The sequence below is a fragment of the Gopherus flavomarginatus genome, chromosome 4, assembly GCF_025201925.1.
Source record: "Gopherus flavomarginatus isolate rGopFla2 chromosome 4, rGopFla2.mat.asm, whole genome shotgun sequence".
Lineage (NCBI taxonomy): Eukaryota > Metazoa > Chordata > Testudines > Testudinidae > Gopherus > Gopherus flavomarginatus.
In genome coordinates, this window is record NC_066620.1 from 75455907 (window position 1) to 75480556 (window position 24650).

Here is a 24650-nt window from a genome sequence, read left to right on the forward strand (position 1 = left end):
TGGTAAAGTAACTGATGGTGCTCAGCTCCCATCTCATCACACGAAACTGCAAACAGATGTACACTTGTTGTGCTACTCTTGATGAAGTTGACTATACGAACAGCTTCATCGAAAACTTGTTTTAGAATGAGTGGCATTTATTTATTTATTTTGCAACAAGGGCTTGCCTGTGTATAGTACAGTGAGTCCAAACTGCTTGTGTTGCAATAGCCTGCACTCGTGTGACTAGCCTGCAAGTTCCTACACAGCGCTGACATTCCAAGCCAGAATCGGAGACAAAAGCGTCCAAAAATGAAAAGAGCTATTCCCCTGTAGCACAACATGGTAATGGTCTGCCAAACAAAAATTCCTCTTGGAGTTTTTGTCACTCAGATTTTACGTATGTCCATATCTGAGCGGCACCCGACACATTTGTTGTTTCATCAAGCTGAATGAAAGAAAAGGGGAAAAAAAAAATAAAAGGGACTTGGCCTGATTTTGGCAATCACTTGTTAAGTCATGTCATTTGCCATAATGTGAATGCGCCTGGCAATAGTATTGTTAGAGATGGGAATCGAATCAAGTTGAGTCAATGCACCTTGCCCCACTATAATCGAAAACGCTTTCATGGCACATAGTAGAAAAAAGTTTCTTCAGTAGTGTGTGATATCCCAGTTTTACTATCCCATTACGACACAGCAAAAGATGCCTCAAGGGCGTTCTCATTTGCTTTGGCTGCCATTCTCAGTATTGTTTTCTGACCCTTTAGCACTCCCAGCTTTCACTGAAAAAAGTCAAATGGTTTTGTTTGAAGAAAACTGTGCCATGTCTGCAAGTGCCACAACATTTTACATAGTTTAAAGCTCTTCTTTGCCAAAATTTCGCCACATACCACACACCATGTTCATGGATCTTCCTCAAAAACAGTCCATGTAAATCCATATTCCAAATATTTTGGATCGTATTTGTGGTTTCTTGGCTTTTAACTGCTGTTTGAATCCTCATGCGCCCTTCTTCTGTTGCACGTGGCAATTGACTCTTTTTCACTACACCCCTTTCCTTCACTTTTCTTCAGAAAACGGTCCAATGTTAAAATTACTTCTACAGCAACTTTTCAAAATGGTTTCAACACAACATGTGCTGAGACAGGCTGTCAAGTAAACACAGGTGCCTGAGTATTGGAAGTACCCCCGTACAGGAACTGGTGCAGGGGGCCTGCAGCAGGAGGAAAGCAGGGCAATCGCAGGACCGCAGGCACAGGGGGCGATGCCAAACTAAACTGCTTGGGCTTGAAGTCCTGCCCGGGGGCCTTAGGTGCAGGCTTCAACCCTGAGGCCTCTGCAGAGCTCTGGGCTGGGTCTTCAGCTGACTCTGGATATGTGGACTGGCTGGGGCTTCAGTCCTCAACCCCCAGGGGAGCTTCAGGCTGGCTGGGGCTTCAGTCTCCAACCCCCCAGCCGCCTACAGAGTGGCAGGCTGGCTGAGGCTTCAGCCCTCAGCTCCCAGCCGCGGTAGCCGCTGGCAGAGAGGCACACTGGCTGGACCTTCAGCCTCCAGCCGCTGCAGCCGCCAGCAGAGTGGCGGGCTGACTGGTGCTTCAGCTTCCCTTTGCCCGTGGACCTCCTGGCAACCCCCATAAAAAATGGGGACCCACACTTTGAGATCCCTTGGTCTGGGCTTTTTTTGCCCTCTGCGGGGGGACCCTTTCATGAGGCCAACAGACATCTTCCCCCTTGTCCTCTTTTTCTTCTCTTCAAGGTTTGCCAGACACTCAGCTACTGATAACTTCTTTCTCGGTGGGCCATTCCATGTCAGGTGCTAGCAGAACAGAGAATCCATACAAATATTTACTTTACTAATATTAGCCATCATGCTAGCAATTATAAATTGTTACTTCTCTCCAAATGTTCAGAATCTTAGAATTCCATTAGTTTACACTGTTCCTAGTTTGGGGTGCACTTGGAGAGAGTAACATTTTTTTTAAAGTTATTTTACCTTGAATGGGCTACCCTTTAAATGACCTCTGTACAATTTTTTGGAGGAGGGAAAGTGGGAGTCCCAAGGGATAGAGTAGTAATTTCAGGCTGTCCTTGAAGAATATTACCATGAGACTTGTCCCTAAGATGTAAGGAAGGGTCCTGTTCAGAAAGACAGACACAATCAGAAAGATACACAGCATTGTGGTCTGCTAGGATCGTGCGCCTGAACTGTTGCTGGAATGGAAACAAAATGCTACCTATGTGGATGGCCCTAGGAAGACACAACACTGTGTATCTTTCTTGATCTAATCTTGAATTTTTGCCTGAAATTCTCATTTATAATACTGGTTGATCAGCACAGAAAGCACTGCAAAATAAATTGAATTTTGCAGCCATTATGCATGCCCTGTAACGTTTTTAATAATGCAATGTACTGTGACAAATGAGTGCTTGGTGAACAGTTTAGATGCCTTTTTTTACCCCTGCGATCTCAAATACCTTATAGTATATGCAACATGAAATGTCTAAAAGAAACCCTCTAACTTCAAGTGGCCAATTTAGTACTTTTAACTTTACATGTATGGAAACTTTAAAATCTGAACAGATTCAGGGCAATGACCAAATTGTGGTCTTAGGTGCATAATCTATTGATATATTTCTTCTCTTTTTGTTACAATAAAACTGATTCAGTTACAGTGTATTTGCCTTCGATTGTTTTTTTCTCCTCAATATCTGCCATCTTGTGCAGTGTCCTGTGAGTTGGGGAGGCAGTTGAGAGAGGGATAAGGAACATCAAGCAATATGAGGAGGGGTTGTGAGGAATAATTCATTTTGCTTTGTTGGCATGGGATGAAATGTTTTTGGGAAAAAAGGACTTTTAGACCTTTAATTTTCTGGCTTGGGTGAAGACGAGCAAGTGGAGGACAAAGAACGTGTCGCAGGGACAGATGCTTTTGCTCTCCACTTCAGCAATGTCTGCCAGACATGGGAGCATACAGCTGGTACCCGAAAGAAGAGTTTCCAGATTCATCTAAATAGCACATAATACTTAGTGGATGAGATCCTCTCTGCAGTATGGTCACTCTGATTTGAGGGGAGAGGTCTGTTTCCACCTGGGTCTCTTTCTGGCTGTAAAGTGTGCTGAAGAGATTATTATTAATTTGTATGTATTGCAGTAGCAGCTAGGAGTACTTGTCATGGATCAGGACCCAATTGTGCTAGGCATAAACACAGAGTAAAAAGATCTTGGTTATCCCGGGGAACTTCCTCCTGGTCAGGTTTCCAAAGATGCCTGCTTTATTGCGGCCATGGTCAATCTAGCTAACATATATCATGGTTCTGTGGGGCTCTTGGGCAAAAAATCCAGTCCAGCACCTTGACATATTCACAAGTACTGGGAACATTACTGGAAGTCTTGTTTTTGTCTTTTGCATTTTTGTAATTTGCTGCAGTTCATTGGTAGAGGTGGAACATCAGGTCAAGATAACCTCACAGCATTGGAGAGCACATAGGTAGCCTGACAGACCAACTGATAGAGCCTTGTGTGGATACGAAATTTGTATCCGCGTCCGATGCGCAATCCACAAAAGTGGTCTGCAAATATCCGTGGATTTGCAGGGCTCTACCAATTGACATGTGAAGCAGTACAGTATGGGATAGCATTGGCAAGAGTACCTGATGTGGTATAGTTAACTCAAAATGGGAATGATGTAAACTTACAGTGGAATAACTCGTTCTGAAATAGTTATATTGCTTCCATAGTGGGTTAGTTATATTGGAATAAGACACAAGGTAAATTGAAAAACATTGTTTGTGTGGAACAGAAGACTCATGGGATGTGGAGGAGGCAAAACAGATTCAGGGGACAGGAGGACTATAAAGCACGGAACTGGATTCAGGGAATTGGGGGAGCTAATTTAATAACTTACTGAAATCAACTATTAAATTAAAAAGTGACACCATTTGACAGTAGAATGAGATGTATCCATTTCTTAGGCCAGGTCTACATTAGAAATTTCTGCTGGTATAGTAATATTAGTTATAGGAGTACTTTTTTTTAATGACGTTTTATGTTAGCAGAAACTCTGGTATAGACGCACTTGTGCTCATGTAAAAGCACTTTTGCCAGTGTAACTCAATTGACTTAGGGAACTCGTATAAAGTATATCAACAAAAGCTCTTCTTTTGCTCATATAAGCTTCATCCACACTAGGAGAGTTTGCCAGTATAGTTACATTGGCAAACTTTGTCTAGTGTACACCTGGCCTTGGTTTGACCGGTTCTTTTTAAATATGTTATTTATGCTTTCGTTTCTGTATATATCTAAAAACAATCTTACTTTAAAATGCCAAGAATATTTCAGCAGTGAGATACTCCGACACATTCTAATAGCTGCTCTATAGTAAACTGAGTTGGATGAATATCACAACAAACATTAATGAATAACCACACACATTTTAAAGGAATTAATTGAGCTGCAGCATATAAAACAAGATTGAACCCCTCCGCCTCACAAAACTCACAGTTCACTTTGTCTCATCTCTTGTAATTCTATATGCTACATACAGACTGATACAATATTAAGGCATAATTCCACCTAAGAATCCACTACAAGTTTCATCTTTATATTGTACTCTTTCTGCATATGTCATTTGAAAATCTGCATCAAGGGGAAAGTTATGTAAGTGAGGAAAGCAGAGCATCCTTTCTCATGTCAATGGAATTAATGTAAGGAGTGCAGAATAGATCATTTGAGTTTAGATTTCCCATGCTAATTTTTTAAAAGAATTATACCCTAAATAAGCAGTTAATAATCTCTCTGAGGTCCTTAAAATACAGATTTAAACAGTAGCTTCTTTAATTGTAATATTGTATAACCTTGCAACTTCAACTATGTAATTCGAGAATAAATTGACCTGTGCTGGCTAGGATAATATACTTGCACAAACATAAAGAGAATGAGTTAGTTAATTGGCACTAAGTAAATCATAAACAAAAATAAAACAATAGAAAATAAGTTGATACTATATGTAAGTGTAGAAATTGATGTTTTTGTCCAAAAGTAGAAGTTATTTCAAAAGTTAAAATTGAGGGATCATATATCAAATTGCTGTCATTTTCAGAGTTCTATTGTAAATGCCTGAAAAAGGAATTTGAAGCAGCTCAGCATTGCTGAGCAAACAAACTATTGGAAAAGTAACTTGGTCCATTTCATAACGCATACTTCAAACATTTGACTTTTCCCCCCTATAATATATGAAATCAAAGTAGTAGTGGTTGTAGATACTTGACTAAGTGAGTGCAAGTGGTGGCCTTAGTATAAAAATATATGGAAAATAGGACAGATCGCATTATATCAGTATTAATTGTCTGTCTTTTTCAAGGATGCTGTCTGTATTTTATTTTATGTATGTATATTAGAGTTTTGGAAACATCTATTGTGTGTTCTCTTTTTAAGTACTAGAAATATAGAGATTTTTCTCATCTCCACCTCTCCAGTAGGGGGTGAAATCTTCATTTGTAATTCAGAAAATTATGTTAAGAAATCAAAACAAAAATAAAATTTGAAGAATTTGTTTCTCCTACTTACTTACATATCATGTAATGAAGATTTTACATCAGGTGCTGTTTTTCCTCACTGTCATACTTTTAAGGAATAGACTCATAAACTCATAGACTCATAGGTCAGAAGGGACCAATATGATCATCTAGTCTGACCTCCTGCACAAGGCAGGCCACAGAACCCTACCCATCCACTTTTATAACAACCCCTAACCCAGGACTGAGTTATTGAAATCCTCAAAATTGGTTTGAAGACCTCAAGCTGCAGACAATCCACCAGCAAGCAACCCACGCCCCACGCTGCAGGGGAAGGCGAAAAACCTCCAGGGCCCCTGCCAATCCGCCCTGGAGGAAAATTCCTTCCCGACCCCAAATATGGCGATCAGCTAAACCCTGAGCATGTGGGCAAGACTCACCAGCCAGCACCCAAGAAGGAATTCTCTGCAGTAACTCAGTTCCCATCCCATCCAACATCTCCCCGCAGACCATTGAGCAGACTTATCTGGTGATAATCCAAGATCAATTGCCCAAATTAAACTATCCTATCATAACATCTCCTCCATATACTTATCAAGCTTAGTCTTAAAGCCAGATAAGTGTTTTGCCCCCACTACTTCCCTCGGAAGTCTGTTCCAGAACTTCACTCCCCTAATTGTTAGAAACCTTCGTCTAATTTCAAGTCTAAACTTCCTAATATCCAGTTTGTACCCATTCGTCCTCGTGCCTACATTTGTACTAAACTTAAATAATTCCTCTCCCTCCCTAATGTTAACCCCCCTGATATATTTATATAGAGCAAGCATATCCCCCCGCAGCCTTCTTTTGGCCAGGCTAAACAAGCCAAGCTCTTTGAGTCTCCTTTCATAAGGCAGGTTTTCCATTCCTCGGATCATCCTAGTAGCCCGTCTCTGGACCTGTTCCAGTTTGAATTCATCCTTCTTGAACATGGGAGACCAGAACTGCACACATTATTCCAGATGGGGTCTCACCAGCGCCTTATATAATGGTACTAACACCTCCTTATCCTTGCTGGAAGTACATCGCCTGATGCATCCTAAAATCGCATTTGCTTTTTTAACAGCCGTATCACATTGGCGGCTCATAGTCATCCTGCTATCAACCAATACCCCAAGGTCCTTCTCCTCCTCTGTCGCTTCCAACTGATGCGTCCCCAACGTATATCTAAAATTCTTATTATTAATCCCTAAGTGCATGACCTTGCACTTTTCACTATTGTATTTCATCCTATTACTATTACTCCAGTTTACAAGGTGGTCCAGATCTTCCTGAATAGTATCCCTGTCCTTCTCCGTGTTAGCAATACCCCCCAGCTTTGTCTCATCCGCAAACTTTCTTAGCACATTCACGCTCTTTGTGCCAAGGTCAGCAATAAAAAGGTTAAATAAGATCGGTCCCAAAACCGATCCTTGAGGGACTCCACTAGTGACCTCCTTCCAGCCTGACAGTTCACCCTTCAATACGACCCGCTGGAGTCTCCCCTTTAACCAGTTCCTTATCCACCTTACAACTTTCATATTCATCCCCATCTTTTCCAATTTAACTAACAGTTCCCCATGTGGAACCGTGTCAAACGCCTTACTGAAATTGAGGTAAATTATATCTACCGCATTTCCTTTATCTAAGTAATCCGTCACCTTCTCAAGGAAGGAGATTAGATTGGTTTGGCACGATCTACCTTTAGTAAATCCATGTTTCAATTCGCCCCAATTACCATTGACCTCTATGTCCTTAGCTACTTTCTCCCTTAAAATTTTTTCCAAGACCTTACATACTGCAGACGTCAAGCTAACAGGCCTATAATTACCCAGATCACTTTTATTCCCTTTCTTAAAAATAGGAACTACGTTAGCAATCCTCCAGTCGTACGGCACAACCCCCGAGTTTATCGATTGCTTAAAAATTCTCGCTAACGGGCTCGCAATTTCATGCGCCAGTTCCTTTAATATCCTCGGATGGAGATTGTCCAGGCCCTCCGATTTTGTCCCATTAAGCTGTTCAAGTTTGGCCTCTACCTCAGTTGCGGTAATATCCACCTCCATATCCACATTCCCGTTTATCATCCCTCCATCATCGCTAAACTCCTCACTAGTCTTATTAAAAACTGAGGCAAAGTACTTGTTTAGATATTGGGCCATGCCTAGGTTATCCTTAACCTCCATTCCATCCTCAGTGTATAGTGGCCCCACTTCTTCTTTCTTTGTTTTCTTCTTATTTATGTGGCTGTAGAACCTTTTACTGTTGGTTTTGATTCCCTTTGCAAGGTCCAGTTCAATGCGGCTTTTAGCCTTCCTCACTTTATCCCTACATGTTCTGACCTCACCAAGGTAGCTTCCCTTGCTAATCCCACCTTTCTTCCACTCCCTGTAAGCTTTCTGCTTTTTCCTAATCCCCTCTCTGAGTTGCTTGCTCATCCAGCTTGGCCTACAACTCATGCCCATGTTTTTTTCCCCCTTTCTTGGGATGCAGGCTTCCGACAATTTCCGCAGCTGCGACTTAAAGTAATTCCAGGCCTCCTCCGCATTTAAATCCACAAGTTCCTCCGTCCAATTCAGTTCCCTAACTAATTTCCTTAACTCTTTAAAATTAGCCCTCGAGAAGTCGAAAACCCTAATCCCAGATCTACATTTGTTTATCCTTCCATCTAGTTTGAACTGAATCAGCTCATGATCACTTGAACCAAGGTTGTCCCCTACCACCATTTCTTCTACGAGGTCCTCACTGCTCACCAAAACCAAATCTAAAATGGCATCCCCTCTCGTAGGTACTTCAACTACTTGATGAAGAAATCCATCCGCTATCACATCCAGAAAAATCTGACCCCTATTATTCTTGCAAGCACTCGTCCTCCAGTCTATATCCGGGAAGTTGAAGTCTCCCATAATCACACATTTCCCCTTTGTGTTTACTTCATTAAAGACATTAAAGAGGTCTCTATCCATATCCAAATCAGATCCCGGTGGTCTATAGCACACCCCAAGCACTATCTCAGGAGAAGCTCTAGTTGCTTTTTTACCCAGTGTGATTTTTGCCCAGACAGACTCTGTCTTATCCATTCCATCGCTTCTTATTTCATTACAGTTAATCTCATCATTGATGTACAAGGCTACTCTACCACCTTTGCCTTTCTTCCTGTCTTTTCTAAACAGCACATAGCCTTCAATACCTGTACTCCAGTCATGAGTACTATTCCACCAGGTTTCTGTTATCCCTATAATATCCGGTTTCACTTCCTGCACCAGTAGCTCCAGTTCCTCCATCTTGTTACCTAGGCTCCTCGCATTAGTGTACAGACATTTTAATTTTTGGCGTTTGGCGTCAGTGACATTCTTTCCCCCGTCGTGCACAGACCTTCTACCACCAGCATCACCCGTTACTCTGGTTTCTACTCCACTGTTCCTCCTTGGATCAATTCTTTGGTCCGCAAGGGTATCCCCTCTCTCTTTGTTTACTTCCCTCTCCAGGTTATATTCCGGCGTGGAGATCTCCTGAACATCTCCCAACCATCTCCCCCAGCTTCCTAGTTTAAAGCTTTCTTGATGAGGTCGGCGAGCCTCCATCCTAGAATTCTATTTCCCTCCTTACTTAGATGAAGTCCATCCTGAGCGAACAGTTGTCTATCCGTAAACGCTTCCCAATGACCGTACATCCCAAAGCCCTCCTTATAACACCAATGCCTGAGCCATCTGTTGATCGCCATAATCTTGTCACTCCTTCGTTGCCCTGCTCTAGGAACCGGCAGAATCCCACTGAAGATCACCTGAGCCTCGATTTCTTTGAGCGTCTTCCCCAGTCTGGCATAGTCCTCCTTGATACAGTCCAGCGAGTAACTAGCCGTATCATTCGTTCCCACATGAAGGACAATCAACGGATTCTTTCCTGCTCCCGCTAGGATCCTATTCAGCCTCAGGTCCACATCCTGTATCTTAGCTCCTGGCAGACAGCACACCCTTCTGTTCTCCCGATCAGGTCTAGTTACAGGCCTGTCTATTCTTCTCAGTAAAGAGTCTCCAATCACGTAGACTTGCCTTTTCCTGGCGACAGTGTGATTCTCTGGTCTATCCTCCACACCAGCTGGCTGCAAGTCCTCTCGATTTGTATTCGCCCTTACAATCCTCCTAGGGCTCATACTTGGTGTCGCCTCCATCGACTCCTCCCCTCCTTCTGCAGGACTAGCTGCTCGTCTCTTTTTCCTTGCCCTCTCTCCTTCAGCGGCCTGCTGTGCTCCATCTTCATTTTCCAACTCAGCAAACCTGTTCCTGAGTTCTATTTCTCCATCGCTGGCCCGTCTTTTCCTCTGCCTGGTTCTCCTAGTCACATGCTTCCACCGTCCACTTTCCTCACCCAGCAGCCCCTCCTCAGAGTTCTTTGGTCCTGCTTCTATCCGCTCGTCTGAGCTTATCCCCTGTGCCTCATCATGTCTGTGTTCCATCATCTGCTCAAACCCCCTTCTAAACTCAGCCAGAGTTTCCACCTGCATCTCCAGTCCTCTTATCTTTTCTTCCAGCAGCTCTATCAAGCAGCACTTCATGCAGACAAAACTCCTTTCAGGTGTCCCCTCCAGGACCATGTACATGCCACAGCTACCGCATCCAGTCATCCTCAGTGTGTCTCTACCTGCTGCCTCTGCCTCAGTCATACCGTTCCAACTCTGTGCCTGGCAATCCATGCCTCACACCGCACCACAGGCCACCAACAAGCACTGGGCTGCTGGCAGACCCCTGCCCCTTCCCTTGTCTGACTTCCTGGTTTCTTTGCCTTGGTCTCCCCTGTAACCTCCTCCAACAGAACTCCCACTGAAACTCCCCTGTTAGCAGCTCTGTTTGCTGGCTCCTGTGCCGCTGCAGCTGTCTGTGCCGCTGCCTGAGTGCCTGGCTCCTTATATAGGACCCCTAATCAGGTAAGCCCCGCCCCCAACTCAGGGCTCAGCCTCGCTCCCAGCACACGGCCCCTAATAGAATGCATTGTGGTCTGCATTTCCCAATCTAAGTTTATGAAAGTAGTCCAGACAATTTGGCCTCAGATAGACCTTTTAGTCTCGGGCTTGTCAGATGACAGGGACAGCACTCTTAATTGGCATTCAGATCACAGACCGCCACTGGCTTAATGCTTAACCAAGTACTGCTTTAGGATTTAGACAAAGCCACACTGGCAAAACATCCCAGTTGTCAGGGTAGCTGATTGTTTCCTAAAGAACTATTACATAATGGAGAGACTGAGTAGCACTTCAGGAAGCAATTTTTTTTTAAGTACACTTTTTTTTTAAAAAGCCTCTAATTTGTGAAAAGAAACATTTTTTTCACTGATGAGCTCATTCATTTTTTCCTGGTTCTTTTTAACTTCTCAAGGTAATAAATGTAATTCGCTATTTTATGTGATGACTACAGATGTAATCTGGAACTATAGCTGTTTTGTGTCAAGAGGGAAATGGACAGAAAGTGTGTGTATATATATGTAAAGTGTTTTGGAATCTTAACATTGACAAATGCTTTTGTTAGAAGTCAGCTTTTTGTATTTCAGCTGTTTTGTCATCTTAAATTAAGACAGTGAGGTAAGCTGGAAATCAGCTGTTCAATTAAAATTACAAAAATTAAAAAAAAATCCAACACTATCCCCATTAGATATTACTAACAATGCCTTAGAAATAAAAAATTCAAATTTTGCTTTAAAATCTTATTTGTAATTTTCCAGTTTTACAACCCTTGTCCGCATGCTAGCTCCCATGGAGATTGAGAGGGTTTGACACTTCCTGGTACTTTCTGTTCTCAGGCAGCATCAGGGTGACATCATACTCATACACTGCCCTGAAAGCCACATAAGAACAGGATGTAAGGAGAGCAACTGTTTCACTCTGAATTAGAGAGCTGAATGTGAGTACTACAAAGGCTGCTTAAAAGATTTGTTGTACTTCAGTTACAGCAGCACAGGGGACTCTAATCTCCATTACAATGCATTTTCTTTGCTCTGGATATTCTGACATAAGCAATTTCATTTAATCAGCCATAGTGATAAATGTGTTAGATTGTTTAATTGTATCATGTCCTTGTTTAACAAAACATTTTAAAAAGCTTATTTTGTGATTTAAATATTCTTGTGTACTACACTCCCCTCCTCCCCGGCAATACTTCCAGCCACTAGTCATTGCTAAGGTTAAGATTTTGTCACTGTTATTACTAGTATAAGTCACACAAAGGTTATGGGCAATAAACAAAAATTCATGGACGACCATGACCTGTCCCTGATTTATATGAATAATAACAGTGGCAAAATGGACTGATGGAATGAGAGCCCAAGCCTTGCTGCGGGAGGGGGCAGTGGGATGAGAGGGTAGGGAGAGGGAAGGGTCCAGCACCTGTGCTGCTCCGGCTGACAGATTTGGTGTCCCCCGCCCCCAGTGCTCGAAGCAGCTCAGAGCTGCAGGGCCAGCAGCTTGGAGCCCCTGGGTCCCACTGTTGCCCCAAGTGGCTGGGAGCTGTGGGATCCCCCTGCCAGCTGACAGCTTCAGCCCCGCCACCCTGAGGCTGAAGCAGAAAATCTCATGGTCGTCTCTGGAAGTCACGGAATCTGTGACCTCCATGACATAGTCTTAGCCTTAGTCATTGCTATCTGTAAAACAAACCACTAGATTGGTTTCACTCAGATTGCTCAAGACACTCTTCGAAGAGTATGCATGAACATAGGATGGCTCTCTCCAGGCATGTTATTTTTTGTGGAGGAGGGGAAGAAGGAAAACATGGGGCACCTCTTGCAGGACACACAAATTTGAGAGAGGTACCCTCTTGCTGTCAGGTGCACATAGACCCAACCATCAGATACAGGATTTTGGCAGAGCTGCAGATGCAAGATTTGAAAAGAGGTACCTCTTCAGCACTAAAATTCCCCAGTCTTCCTGCAGGAAAGCCCTACTGGTGACAGCAGTCAGTCCTGGATCATTCCTGTATTATGTCGCTGTAGGTCATGCTTTATATGCATATTCATAGAAAAATGTACAATGGCCTTTAGAACATCAGTCTGGTATATTTATTTTACCTGTGCGGTGGCCTTCTCCACAGACATCCAATTTATTCCTATAAAAAACACATATTTCTTCAGAGCTCGACAAAAAATTGTAATAATATAAATAGAATGTTCATGGGAGAGGGATTCTAAATGCATCTTGTTTTTAAAAATATTAAAATTTGCATTGACAGACTTTGTAAAATAGTAATCAGTCTTATGTTAAATGTATGTTAATTTCTTTTTGCCTAGGGGCCCCTGGCTTCTTCGTTTCCTTTGGTTAGTTTTTTCAATGTCTGGTTTATTTTAAACTTCGTCTATTTCAATACATTTTGCTGGGAATGCTTTCATACTGATCTTGCAAAGATTTAGGCACGTGTTTATGCAAGGTAAATAGTAGTCCCATTGTAGCCAACTGAAGCATATGTATAGGTCTTTGTAGGTCTTAACTGCTTTGTAATTATCTAACAGTTTTCTCAAAGTATCTGATGTTTCTTTACTGGTGTACTGCAAGGAAAATTTTTGGCTGTACACTTTAGTGTTCCTCCTTACCTTTATTTCCAACACACAAACATTTGTGATTTTTTTTTAAAGCATTAGGAATACTATGATCTAATTTCTTTTTTTCTTTTTCTTTTTTTTTTTTTTGCTGCAGGACTCTGAAGAGCGGGAGGTGGTGCTCATATATGAATAAGCTGCAGAAAAGTTGAAGCTCATGTTTCAGTCCAGTGTAATATCACCTTCCCAATCATTCCACTCCAGTTTTCTAGAGTCCTTCAGCAAAAAGAGAGGCATCAGGTCCTGACATTTCTTATCGAAAGAAACAAGAAAAACATTTTTTTGAGAGAGTTTATGTGGGAACTTTTATGATGTATGAAGCAGTAAAGGGAGAATCTTTTTTTCCTTTTCAATTCACTATTAAATGTCTCAGCTCTGATGCATTTTACAGTGAAGTAACTGAGATAGAGAAATTGTGGTTCACTCGGGATTACAAGATGTGAGAGAGTTCGGAATAGAACCCTGGAGGAGTCCTCCTACCTCTTGATAAATACTCCTTTCCACAGAACATTGAGATCTTAAGGTATCATAGGCAACCATTTCCTAACTTTTGAGTACTTGACTTTGCAACCTCAGTAATGTTCTTTTGATATAGTTTTTTGTGTCTAATTTATTTGCTTTTTTAAAAAGCAAACTGAAAAACAAAAACTCATGTTGACACTCAGCTGAGTCATCAACAAGGTTCAATGCTTTAGATTGATCTATGAACCTCTGCTACTTGAACTAATGAAGTAACTGATGTCAGTAGTAGATTTTCATCCTCTGTGTGGATCAACACTAAAGGGTAATGAGAGAGAGAGACTTGTCCAGTGGATTATATAGCAGAGGAGTGGTGAGACTCAGGAATCTTGGATTTTATTTCAGGCTGTGGTGGGGAGTGTTCTCTAGAGGGTTCAGACACTTCTGCCCATTCTCTCGAAGCTTGACCTCTTCTGGCCAGTCCCGTCCAGTCTATTCCTTTCCCAGTCCTGTTTCTTCTCCACTCTGTCTCCTTGTCCCAGTTCCGAGCTCCACTCTTCAGGTTTCTCATCCGAGTACCCTTGCACAGACAGTCCTAGTCTCCCTCCTGGTATTGCTGTCCAAGTCCCTATCTCCGCAACTGGTCCCAGTTCCCCCCTCCTGGTTCATTGTTTGATCTGTGTCTCCCATTGAATCCTAGTCTTAGGCCTTGGCTACACTTGCAAGTTACAGCGCAGTAAAGGAGCCCTGGGTGCACTAACTCACTACCCGTCCACACTGGCAAGGCACATAAAGCGCTCTGACTCCACAGATACAGCACTGCTGGTAGTCCACCTCAGCGAGTGGAATAACATTTGCTGTACCCCCACTGGAGCGCTGCGGTGCCAGTGTGGAGGCCTTGGTCCTGTAGTGCGCTCTGATCAGCCTCCAGAAGTGTCCCACAGTGCCTGAGCTAGCCACCCTGGTCATCACTTTGAACTCTACTGCCCTGACCTCAGGTGACCAACCATCAGACCCATCCTTTAAATTCTCTGGGAATTTTGAAAATCCCCTTCCTGTTTGCTCATCCAGGCGTGGAGTGCTATCAGCGAGTCTTTCCAGGTGACCATGCCTCCATGCCCCAGGCAAGCCCCAGTATGGAGCAATGGCAAGTTGCTGGACCTCATCAGTGTTTGGGTGGAGGAAGCTGTCCAGTTCCAGCTGTGCTCCAGCCGTAAGATTTATGATACCTTGGGGCAGATATCAAGGGACTTGATGGAAAGGGGCCTTGACCGGGATGCACTGCAGTGCAGGATTAAAGTGAAGGAGCTGCGGAATGCCTACGACAAAGCCCGTGAGGCAAACCGACGCTCTGGTGCTGTCCCTGCAACCTGCCATTTCTACAAAGAGGTGGACGCGATACTTGGGGGCGGCCCCACCTGCAGTCTGGGGACCACCATAGACCCTTCAGAGCCCAGTGCAACAAGGCAGGAGGAGGAGGAGCAAAGTGGGAGCGAGGGTGCTGAGGCAGAGGAAGACACCCCGGAATCCCTAGATACATGCAGCCAGGAGCTATTCTCAAGCCAGGAGGAAGGTAGCCAGTTGCGGCAGCCGGTGCTTGGGGAAGGACAAACACCAGAGGAGGTTCCCGGTAAGCAGCTTTTATTTTGGGAAGGAAATTATTAGATGCAGGCTCTTGGGGCGAGAAGGGTTAGGGCTGCATGCATGCCTAGGTGCGGAATAGGGTGTTGATGTGCTCTCTCACATCGCGGTAATCAGCCTCAGTGACCTCTTTAAAGGTTTCAGCCAGAACTTGGACGTGCGCTTGCTCATGTTTCTTGGGAGAGCCACTGTGGTCCTTGTCCCAGCCAGGCTAACTTGTCTGCGCCATTGTGCCGTGATGGGCGGGGGACCATTGCTGCACATAAGCAAGCTGCATATGGGTCAGGGCAGAAGCCGCATTGCAGTGGAAGACCCTCCCTTGCTTCCCAGCGAGAGATCTTCCAAGATGAACTCCTCTGGAAAATGTGGGGAGAGTGTTCAGTATATGCACCCCCTGCCACTGTTTGCTCTCTCCAAGGCACAGAAACCCAGAGGACAGTATGGCCATGAAACAATAAGTCACGCTTGACCCTGTGCTTTCTCACCATTTTGGGGCTCCTGTGCGTTATGTGCGCTTGCTTTAGGATGGGAAAATTACGCTATTGTGTAGACTGTGCTTGCTCTTAAGTGTGGGGAATCATTGCTCTGTCTGGTGTGAACAATGCTGCTTCTGTTAAGTGTTGCATTTTGCCTTTACAGATGCAATCTTGAGATCTCAGCTGTCCATGTTATCACCGGCCGAAAGACTCCAAAGAATCAGAAAGAGGCCACGTAGAAGCAAGGAAGACATGTTACTTGAATGCTGCATTACTTCATGCAATGAAAATCAAAAAGTGCAGGAGTGGCGGGAGCGTGAAAGGAGGGTCCGCCAGCAGAGTGTGCATCACCGGCACCAAAGCATGGAGCGGCTGCTAAGCAGCATGGAGTGCCAAGGGGACTGAATACAGGCATTCGTAGCAATTCAGGCAGGGCACTACTGCGCCCCCCGGCCCTCCGCAACCCTTGTCCCAAAACTCTTTCCCTTGTGCCCCCATGTCACCTCCCACCCACTTTCCCCAACATCCAGGTTCTTACTGCCACCAGCTGCCTCCAACACCTGTGGCTTCACCACTCAGCCCTGAAAATTACCACCCTTACCCACTGCACTTAACCCCCACCACCATGCAGTATAGCCATCCTGAAGTGCAGCACTCATTGCACAGCACTCCAGACAGGACATATGGAAATCTGTGATTGTACTGTTCCCCACCCCCTTGCCCTTTCTGTTTACTAAGCAGTGGTCTCTCTTTAATAAATGCATTTTCTTTTTAATAAATGGATTTTTTGGCTTTGAAAACATTCTTTATTATTGCATAAAGTAAAAGATACCTTAGTCCAGGAAAGAAATAGGCACTGCAAGTCAGCGTAGCAAAAACAGATTCCTAGTAACATGGGAACCACTGCACTTCACTCCCATGCAGGGCACCAGACATTAATGGTGGCGTTCAGCCTCAGATTGCTCCCTCAAGGCATCCCTAATCCTTGCAGCCCTGCGCTGGGCCCCTCTAATAGCCCTGCTCTCTGGTTGTTCAAATTCAGCCTCCAGGTGTTGAACCTCCGAGTTCCATACCTGAGTGAAACTTTCACCCTTCCCTTCACAAATATTATGGAGTTTACGGCATGTGGATATAACCACAGGGATGCGGTCATCGGCCAGGTCCAGCTTCCCATACAGAGAGCACCAGTGGCCCTTTAAATGGCCAAAAGCACACTCCACAGTCATTCTGCACTGGCTCAGCCTGCTAAAATAAATAATATATGGAGATATACCTATCTCATAGAACTGGAAGAGACCCTGAAAGGTCATTGAGTCCAGCCCCCTGTCTTCACTAGCAGGACTGGTTTTGCTCCAGATCCCTAAGTGGCTCCCTCAAGGATTGAGCTCACAACACAGTGTTTAGTAGGCCAACGCTCAAACCACTGAGCTATCCCTCCCCTGCTCCTTGCTGCTGTCAAGGCTCCCTGTGTTGGGTTTCATCTGCCATGGCATTAAAGGGTAAGCAGGTTCTCCAAGGATCAAAATGGGCATTTCGACTTCCCCTACTGTGATCTTCTGATCTGGGAAAAAAAGTCCCGGCTTGCAGTTTCCTGAACAGGCCAGTGTTCCGAAAGATGTATGTGTAATCCACCTTTTCGGGCCAGCCTGTATTAATGTCAGTGATAACACCCACGGTGATCCACAAGCACCAGAAGAACTATCGAGAAATATCCCTTCCGATTAACGTACTTGGAGGCTAGGTCGCTGGTGCCAGAATTGGAAAATGCGTGCCATCTACTGCCTCTCCGTAGTTAGGGAAACCCATTTGTGCAAAGCCAGCCACAATCTCTTGCACGTTACCTAGAGTCATGGTTCTTCTGAGCAGGATGCAATTAATGGCCCTGCAAACTTGTGTCAACGTGATTCCAGCGGTTGACTTTCCCACTCCAAACTGGTTAGTGACCGATCGGTAGCTGTCTGGAGTTGCCAGCTTCCAGATTGTAATAGCCACCCATTTCTCCACCGTTAGGGCAGCTCTCAGTCTTGTGTCCTTGCGTCGCAGGATGGGGGCGTGCTCCTCACACGGTTCCATGCAAGTGGCTTTTCTTGACTGAAAGTTCTGCAGCCCCTGCTTGTCATCCCAGACTTGCATGACGATGTGATTCCACCACTCAATGCTTGTTTCCTGAGCAGCGTTCCATGGTGGTGAGCATGTCCGTGAATGCCACAAGCAAACTTGTCATATGTGTTACTTGATATTGTCACTTTGGATCAAAAGGAATAACTCGCTTGCCAAATGTGACATGCTGGTGAGACTCATCAGTATACTCCTCAGCAGTTCGGGCTCCATTCCCGCAGACTGAAAGAGAAGACAGAGCGCGCCGTACAAAAAATGTTGAAAGATGGCTCTAATTGTGGATGGAAGCAAAAGGAATGCTGGGATGCAAACCGATGCATCATGGGGCGTTGGGACAGGACCCAGAATGCCCCATACTCCACGCCTCCTTCCCACAAGCCACAGCGCCAGAATGGGAAGATGTGCTCTGTCGTATAGCTGCCCATAATATACCGCTCTCAGTGCCACTGAAAGTGCGCTTGCAGCTGTCAGTATGGACAGACTGCAGCGCTTTGCCTACTGTGCTCTCTGAAGGCTGGTTTAACTCAGCGCTCTACATCTGCAAGTGTAGCCATGCCCTTAGTCTTCCTCTTGGGGCTGCTCATCCAACCACAGCCTCTCTCCCTACTAAGCCCCTCTTCCCCCCCAAAAACCCAACCCTGTTCTCTGGTTCCTTTGTCCCAGTCTCTTTGCCTGGCCAGTCTTATTCTGTCTCCTCCCTTGCAGTCCAGGTCCTTATCAGATCAATCTCCTTCTCTCCACTCCCATTCTGTTCCCTACCACTCTTGTCTTGCTAGCCACTAGGTTAAAATGGTGTATAGTGTTTCTAAGACACATAACAAAAGGAGGTGACACTTGCAAATCTTGGCTAGGAAGGAAGATCAGCTTGAGGTAGCTCATTTCTGTCACTGGTTAGGCCTCATGCGACCAAAGGAATGATGATCTGAGAATTTTGCAGTTTTTTTCCCCTGAAGAAGAGGTGAAAAGCATAGAGTAGAGACATTAGTTTCCTTATGCAGATAGTCTGAGTTCCCCCTCCCGTGTCCAATCTAAATGTCCTGCTCAACCCCAAGCAAACTGACTCCATCACCTCTTTTCACCTTTGACCCAGTCCCAGTCTCCTTGCCCAGACAGTACCAGTATATCTTCCCCTTGCCCCGTAAGTCCCAGTCTCACCAGATTCATTCCACTCCTTTCTCTACCACCAGGTCTGGCTACTGCCCCTGCTGCATTTGAATCAGACTGCGTCCTCCCTCATGCTGCTTTGGTACAAGCAAGAAAGGTTGGTTTGGATCTTGAGATCACAAGAGAGAGTCTCCTTGCTCTTGGTTCTAGCACATGGACTCACTCTAACCTGGAGCAGCCATTACAGGGAAAGTTTGGCTTTGCCCCTGTGAATCTGGTACGTGCCCAGTTGCTCTGTGGGGATAGTGCATGTAGTCCAGTCAGCATTAGGAGCGGTGAGAGGCTTGAGCGTGCTCAGTGAGTACAATGTTCAGCGATTTTAGCTGTTGAGCTCAGCAGTTCTCTAGTGAGCATGTGTGAACTGCAGTCTTTCAAAGACTGAGCTAGGCAAACTTGAGTGCCTGGTATTAAGTGAGGTTATTGATATACCAGGCACCACAGAAACTTGGTGGAATGATGATAATGGGACACAGTAAAACCAGGGTACAAAATATATAGGAATGATAGATTAGATCATGCTCGTAGGGGAGTGGCACTATATGTGAAAGAAAGCATGGAGTCAAATACAGTAAAATCTGTAGCAGTAGGAATATACAATTGACCACCTAACCAGGCTAGTGCTTGTGAAATGCTCTAGGAGATTAGAGAGGCTGTAAGAATAGAAAACTAAAAAATAATCGTTCCTATATTGACTGGGTACATGTTGCCTCAGGACAGAAAGGTGAGATGAAAGTTTTTAGACATCATTAATGACTGCTTTTTGGAAAGCAATTCCTGGAACCCATAAGGAGAGGCAAGTCTTGATTTTGTCCTAAGTGAAGCACAGGATCTGCTCCAAAAAGTGAGTATAGATGAATTGCTTGGTAATAGTGACCATAATGTAATTAAATTTAACATTGGTGTACGAGGGGAAAATACCAGAGAAGCCCACCACAGTACCATTTAACTTCAGAAAGGGGAGCTACACAAATATGAGAAAGCTAGTTCAATGGAAATTAAAAGGTACAGTCACAAAAGTGAAATGCCAGCAAGCTGCATTGACACTTTTTAAAACACTGAAATAAATTGCCTAGGGAGGTTGTGGAATCTCCATTATTGGAGATTTTTAAGAGCAGGTTGACAAACACTTGTCAGGGATAGTCTAGATAATACTTAGTCCCGCCATGAGCGCAGGGGCCTGGACTAGGTGACCTCTTGAGGTTCCTTCCAGTCTTTTGATTCTATGAAAAAACCCATAAAATAGAGGGTCAAACTAAATATATACTACTAATTAAAAAAAACACAGAGGACCAAAAAAGTGCCAACAAGCTGAACAACAGACTAAAAGAAGTGGTTAGAGGCAAAAAGGCATCCTTTAAAAATGGGATGTCAAATCCTATTAAGGAAAATAGAAAGGAGTGTTAACTCTGGCAAGTCAAGTGTAAAAGTATAGTTAGGCAAAAAAAAAAAAAAAAAAAAAAATGGTGAAGAGCAACTAACAAAAAAAGACATACAGTACTAACAGCAATTTTTTTTAATACATCAGAAGCCAAAAACCTCCCAAAAAATGAATGGAGCCACTGGATAATTATAAGAACGGCCATACTGAGTCAGACCAGAGGTCCATCTAGGCCAGTATCATGTCTACCAACAGTGGCCAATGCCAGGTGCCCCAGAGGGAGTGAACTTAACGTAATGATCAAGTGAGCTCTCTCCTGCCATCCATCTCCACCCTCTGACAAACAGGCTAGGGACACCATTCCTTACCCATCCTGGCTAATAGCCATTTATGGACAGAACCTCCATGAATTTATCCAGTTCTCTTTTAAACGCTGTTATAGTCCTTGCCTTCACAACCTCTTCAGGCAAGGAGTTCCACAAGTTGACTGTGCGCTGTGTGAAGAACTACTTCCTTTTATTTGTTTTAAACCTGCCGCCCATTCATTTCATTTGGTGACCCCTAGTTCTTGTATTATGGGAATAAGTAAATAACTTTTCCTTATCTACTTTCTCCACATCACTCATGATTTTATATACCTCTATCATATCCCCCCTTCGTCTCCTCTTTTCCAAGCTGAAAAGTCCTAGCCTCTTTAATCTCTCCTCATATGGGACCTGTTCCAAACCTCTAATCATTTTAGTTGCCCTTCTCTGAACCTTTTCTAGTGCTGGTATATCTTTTTTGAGATGAGGAGACCACATCTGTATGCAGTATTCAAGATGTGGGCATACCTTCAATTTATATAAGGGCAATAATATATTCTCCTTCTTATTCTCTATCCCCTTTTAATGATTCCTAACATCCTGTTTGCTTTTTTGACCTACTCTGCACACTGCGTGGACATCTTCAGAGAACTATCCACGATGACGCTAAGATCTTTTTACTGATTTGTTGTAGCTAAAATAGCCCCCATCATATTGTATGTATAGTTGGGGTAATTTTTTCCAGTGTGCATTACTTTACATTTATCCACATTAAATTTCATTTGCCAGTTTGTTGCCCAATCACTTAGTTTTGTGAAATCTTTTTGAAGTTCGTCACAGTCTGCTTTGATCTTAACTATCTTGAGCAGTTTAGTATCGTCTGCAAACTTTGCCACCTCACTGTTTACCCCTTTCTCCACATCATTTATGAATAAGTTGAATAGGATTGGTCCTAGGACTGACCCTTGGGGAACACCACTAGTTACCCCTCTCCATTCTGAGAAATTACCATTAATTCCTACCCTTTGTTCCCTGTCTTTTAACTAGTTCTCAGTCCATGAAAGGATCTTCCCTCTTATCCCATGACAACTTAATTTACATAAGAGCCTTTGGTGAGGGACCTTGTCAAAGACTTTCTGGAAATCTAAGTACACTATGTCCACTGGATCCCCCTTGTCCACATGTTTGTTGACCCCTTCAAAGAACTCTAATAGATTAGTAAGACATGATCTCCCTTTATAGAAACCATATTGACTTTTGCCCAACAATTTATGTTCTTCTATGTATCTGACAATTTTATTCTTTAGTGTTGTTTCGACTAATTTGCCTGGTACCGACGTTAGACTTACCGATCTGTAACTACCGGGATCACCTCTAGAGCCCTTTTTAAATATTGGTGTTACATTAGCTATCTTCCAGTCATTGGGTACAGAGACCGATTTAAAGGATAGGTTACAATCCCTAGTTAATAGTTCCGCAACTTCAGATTTGAGTTCTTTCAGAACTCTTGGGTGAATGCCATCCAGTCCCGGTGACTTGTTAATGTTTAGTTTATCAATTAATTCCAAAACCTCCTCTAGTGACACTTCAATTTGTGACAGTTCCTCAGATTTGTCACCTACAAAAGCCAGCTCAGATTTGGGAATCTCCCTAGCATCCTCAGCTGTGAAGACTGAAGCAAAGAATCCATTTAGTTTCTCCGCAATGACCTCATCATCTTTAATTGCCCATTTTGTATCTCGATCATCCAGGGGCCCCACTGGTTGTTTATCGTGCTTCCTGCTTCTGGTGTACTTAAAAAACATGTTGTTACTACCTTTTGAGTTTTTGGTTAGCTGTTCTTCAAACTCTTTGGCTTTTCTTATTGCATTTTTACACTTAATTTGGCAGTGTTTATGCTCCTTTCTATTTACCTCACTAGGATTTAACTTCCACTTTTTAAAGGAAGTCTTTTTATCTCTCACTGCTTCTGTTATATGGTTATTAAGCCATGGTGGCTCTTTTTTAGTTCTTTTACTGTGATTCTTAATTTGGGGTATACATTGAAGTTGGGCCTCTATTATGGTGTCTTTAAAAAGCGCCTATGCAGCTTGCAGGGATTTCACTTTAGTCATTGTACCTTTTAATTTCTGTTTAACTAACCCCCTCATTTTTGCGTTGTTCTCCCTTTTTAAATTAAATGCCACAGTGTTGGGCTGTTGAGATGTTCTTCCCACCACAGGAATGTTAAATGATGTTATACTATGGTCACTGTAAAAGCAGCAAAGAATCCTGTGGCACCTTATAGACTAACAGACGTTTTGGAGCATGAGCTTTCGTGGGTGAATACCCACTTCCTCAGATGCATGTAGTGGAAATTTCCAGGGGCAGGTATATATATGCTAGCAAGCAAGCTAGAGATAACGAGGTCAGTTCAATCAGGGAGGATGAGGCCCTGTTCTAGCAGTTGAGGTGTGAAAATCAAGAGAGGAGAAACTGGTTCTGTAGTTGGCAAGCCATTCACAGTCTTTGTTCAATCCTGAGCTGATGGTGTCAAATTTGCAGATGAACTGAAGCTCAGCAGTTTCTCTTTGAAGTCTGGTCCTGAAGTTTTTTTGCTGCAGGATGGCCACCTTAAGGTCTGCTATAGTGTGGCCAGGGAGGTTGAAGTGCTCTCCTACAGGTTTTTGTATATTGCCATTCCTAATGTCTGATTTGTGTCCATTTATCCTTTTCCGTAGAGACTGTCCAGTTTGGCCGATGTACATAGCAGAGGGGCATTGCTGGCATATGATGGCGTATATTACATTGGTGGATGTGCAGGTGAATGAACCAGTGATGGTGTGGCTGATCTGGTTAGGTCCTGTGATGGTGTCGCTGGTGTCATAACCTATTCCCAGATTTGGACCTTAGCGTCCAAAATATGGGGGCTAGCATGAAAACCTCCAAGCTTAGTTACCAGCTTGGACCTGGTAAAGCTGCCACCACCCAAAAAATTAGAGTGTTTTGGGGCACTCTGGTCCCCCCAAAAACCTTCCCTGGGGACCCAAAGACCCAAATTCCTTGAGTCTCACAACAAAGGGGAATAAACCATTTCCCTTCCCTTCTCCCTTCCAGGTGTTCCCTCCCTGGGTTCCTGGAGAGAGACACAGAAGTAAGCTCCGTGAATCTAAACAGGAGGGATTCCACCCTCTCTATTTCCAGTCCTGGAAACAGAAGTACTTCCCTCTTCACCCAGAGGGTATGCAAAGTCAGGCTAGTAAATCTAACACACACAGATTTCCCCCTGACTTCTTCCTCCCACCAATTCCCTGGTGAGCTACAGACTTAATTCCCTGGAGTTCCCCACCAAAGAAAAACTCCAACAGGTCTTAAAAAGAAAGCTTTATAAGAAGAAAGAAAAATACATAAAAATGGTCTCTCTGTATTAAGGTGACAAATACAGGGTCATTTGCTTAAAAGAAATATGAATAAACAGCCTTATCCAAAAAGAATACAATTTAACACATTCCAGCAACTATACCCATGTAAATACAAAAGAAAACAATAGAAACCTATGGTCTTCCTATCTTTGTACTTACAACTTGGAAACAGAAGATTAGAAAGCCAGGAGACAGAAAAATCCTTCTCATAGCCGAGAGGGAGTACAGGCAGAAGGCTACCCCTCTGATACTTGACACTGTGGTCACTATTTCCAAGCGGTCCTGTTACAGGTACCTCTTAGACCAGCTCTTGCGCTCCTCTCAGGGCTAAATCTAGAGTTGCTTCTCCCCTTGTGGGTTCCCGTACCAGCTGCTCCAAGAAGCAGTCATTTAAAGTATCGAGAAATTTTGTGTCTGCATTTTGTCCTGAGTTGACATGTTCCTAGTCAATATGCGGATAATTGAAATCCCCCACTATTATTGAGTTCTTAATTTTGATAGCCTCTCTAATTTCCTTTATATTATCACTATCATTGTTCTGGTCAGGTGGTCGATAATAGATTCCTAATGTTATATTCTTATTGGAGCATGAAATTACTATCCATAGAGATCTTATG

At 43.7% G+C, this 24650-nt stretch overlaps 2 protein-coding genes across 2 annotated transcripts in view; both read left to right on the top strand.

Moving 5' to 3' along the window:
• AKT3 (AKT serine/threonine kinase 3) overlaps positions 1–24650 on the top strand; it is a 336511-nt gene that overhangs the window by 90705 nt on the left and 221156 nt on the right. The window lies entirely within an intron of this gene.
• LOC127049545 (uncharacterized) lies at positions 13645–16467 on the top strand. The gene is made up of 2 exons (XM_050950460.1): positions 13645–15180; positions 15831–16467. Exons 1-2 carry the CDS (start codon positions 14658–14660, stop codon positions 16070–16072), a joined length of 765 nt encoding a protein of 254 aa, XP_050806417.1. The 5' UTR covers positions 13645–14657; the 3' UTR covers positions 16073–16467.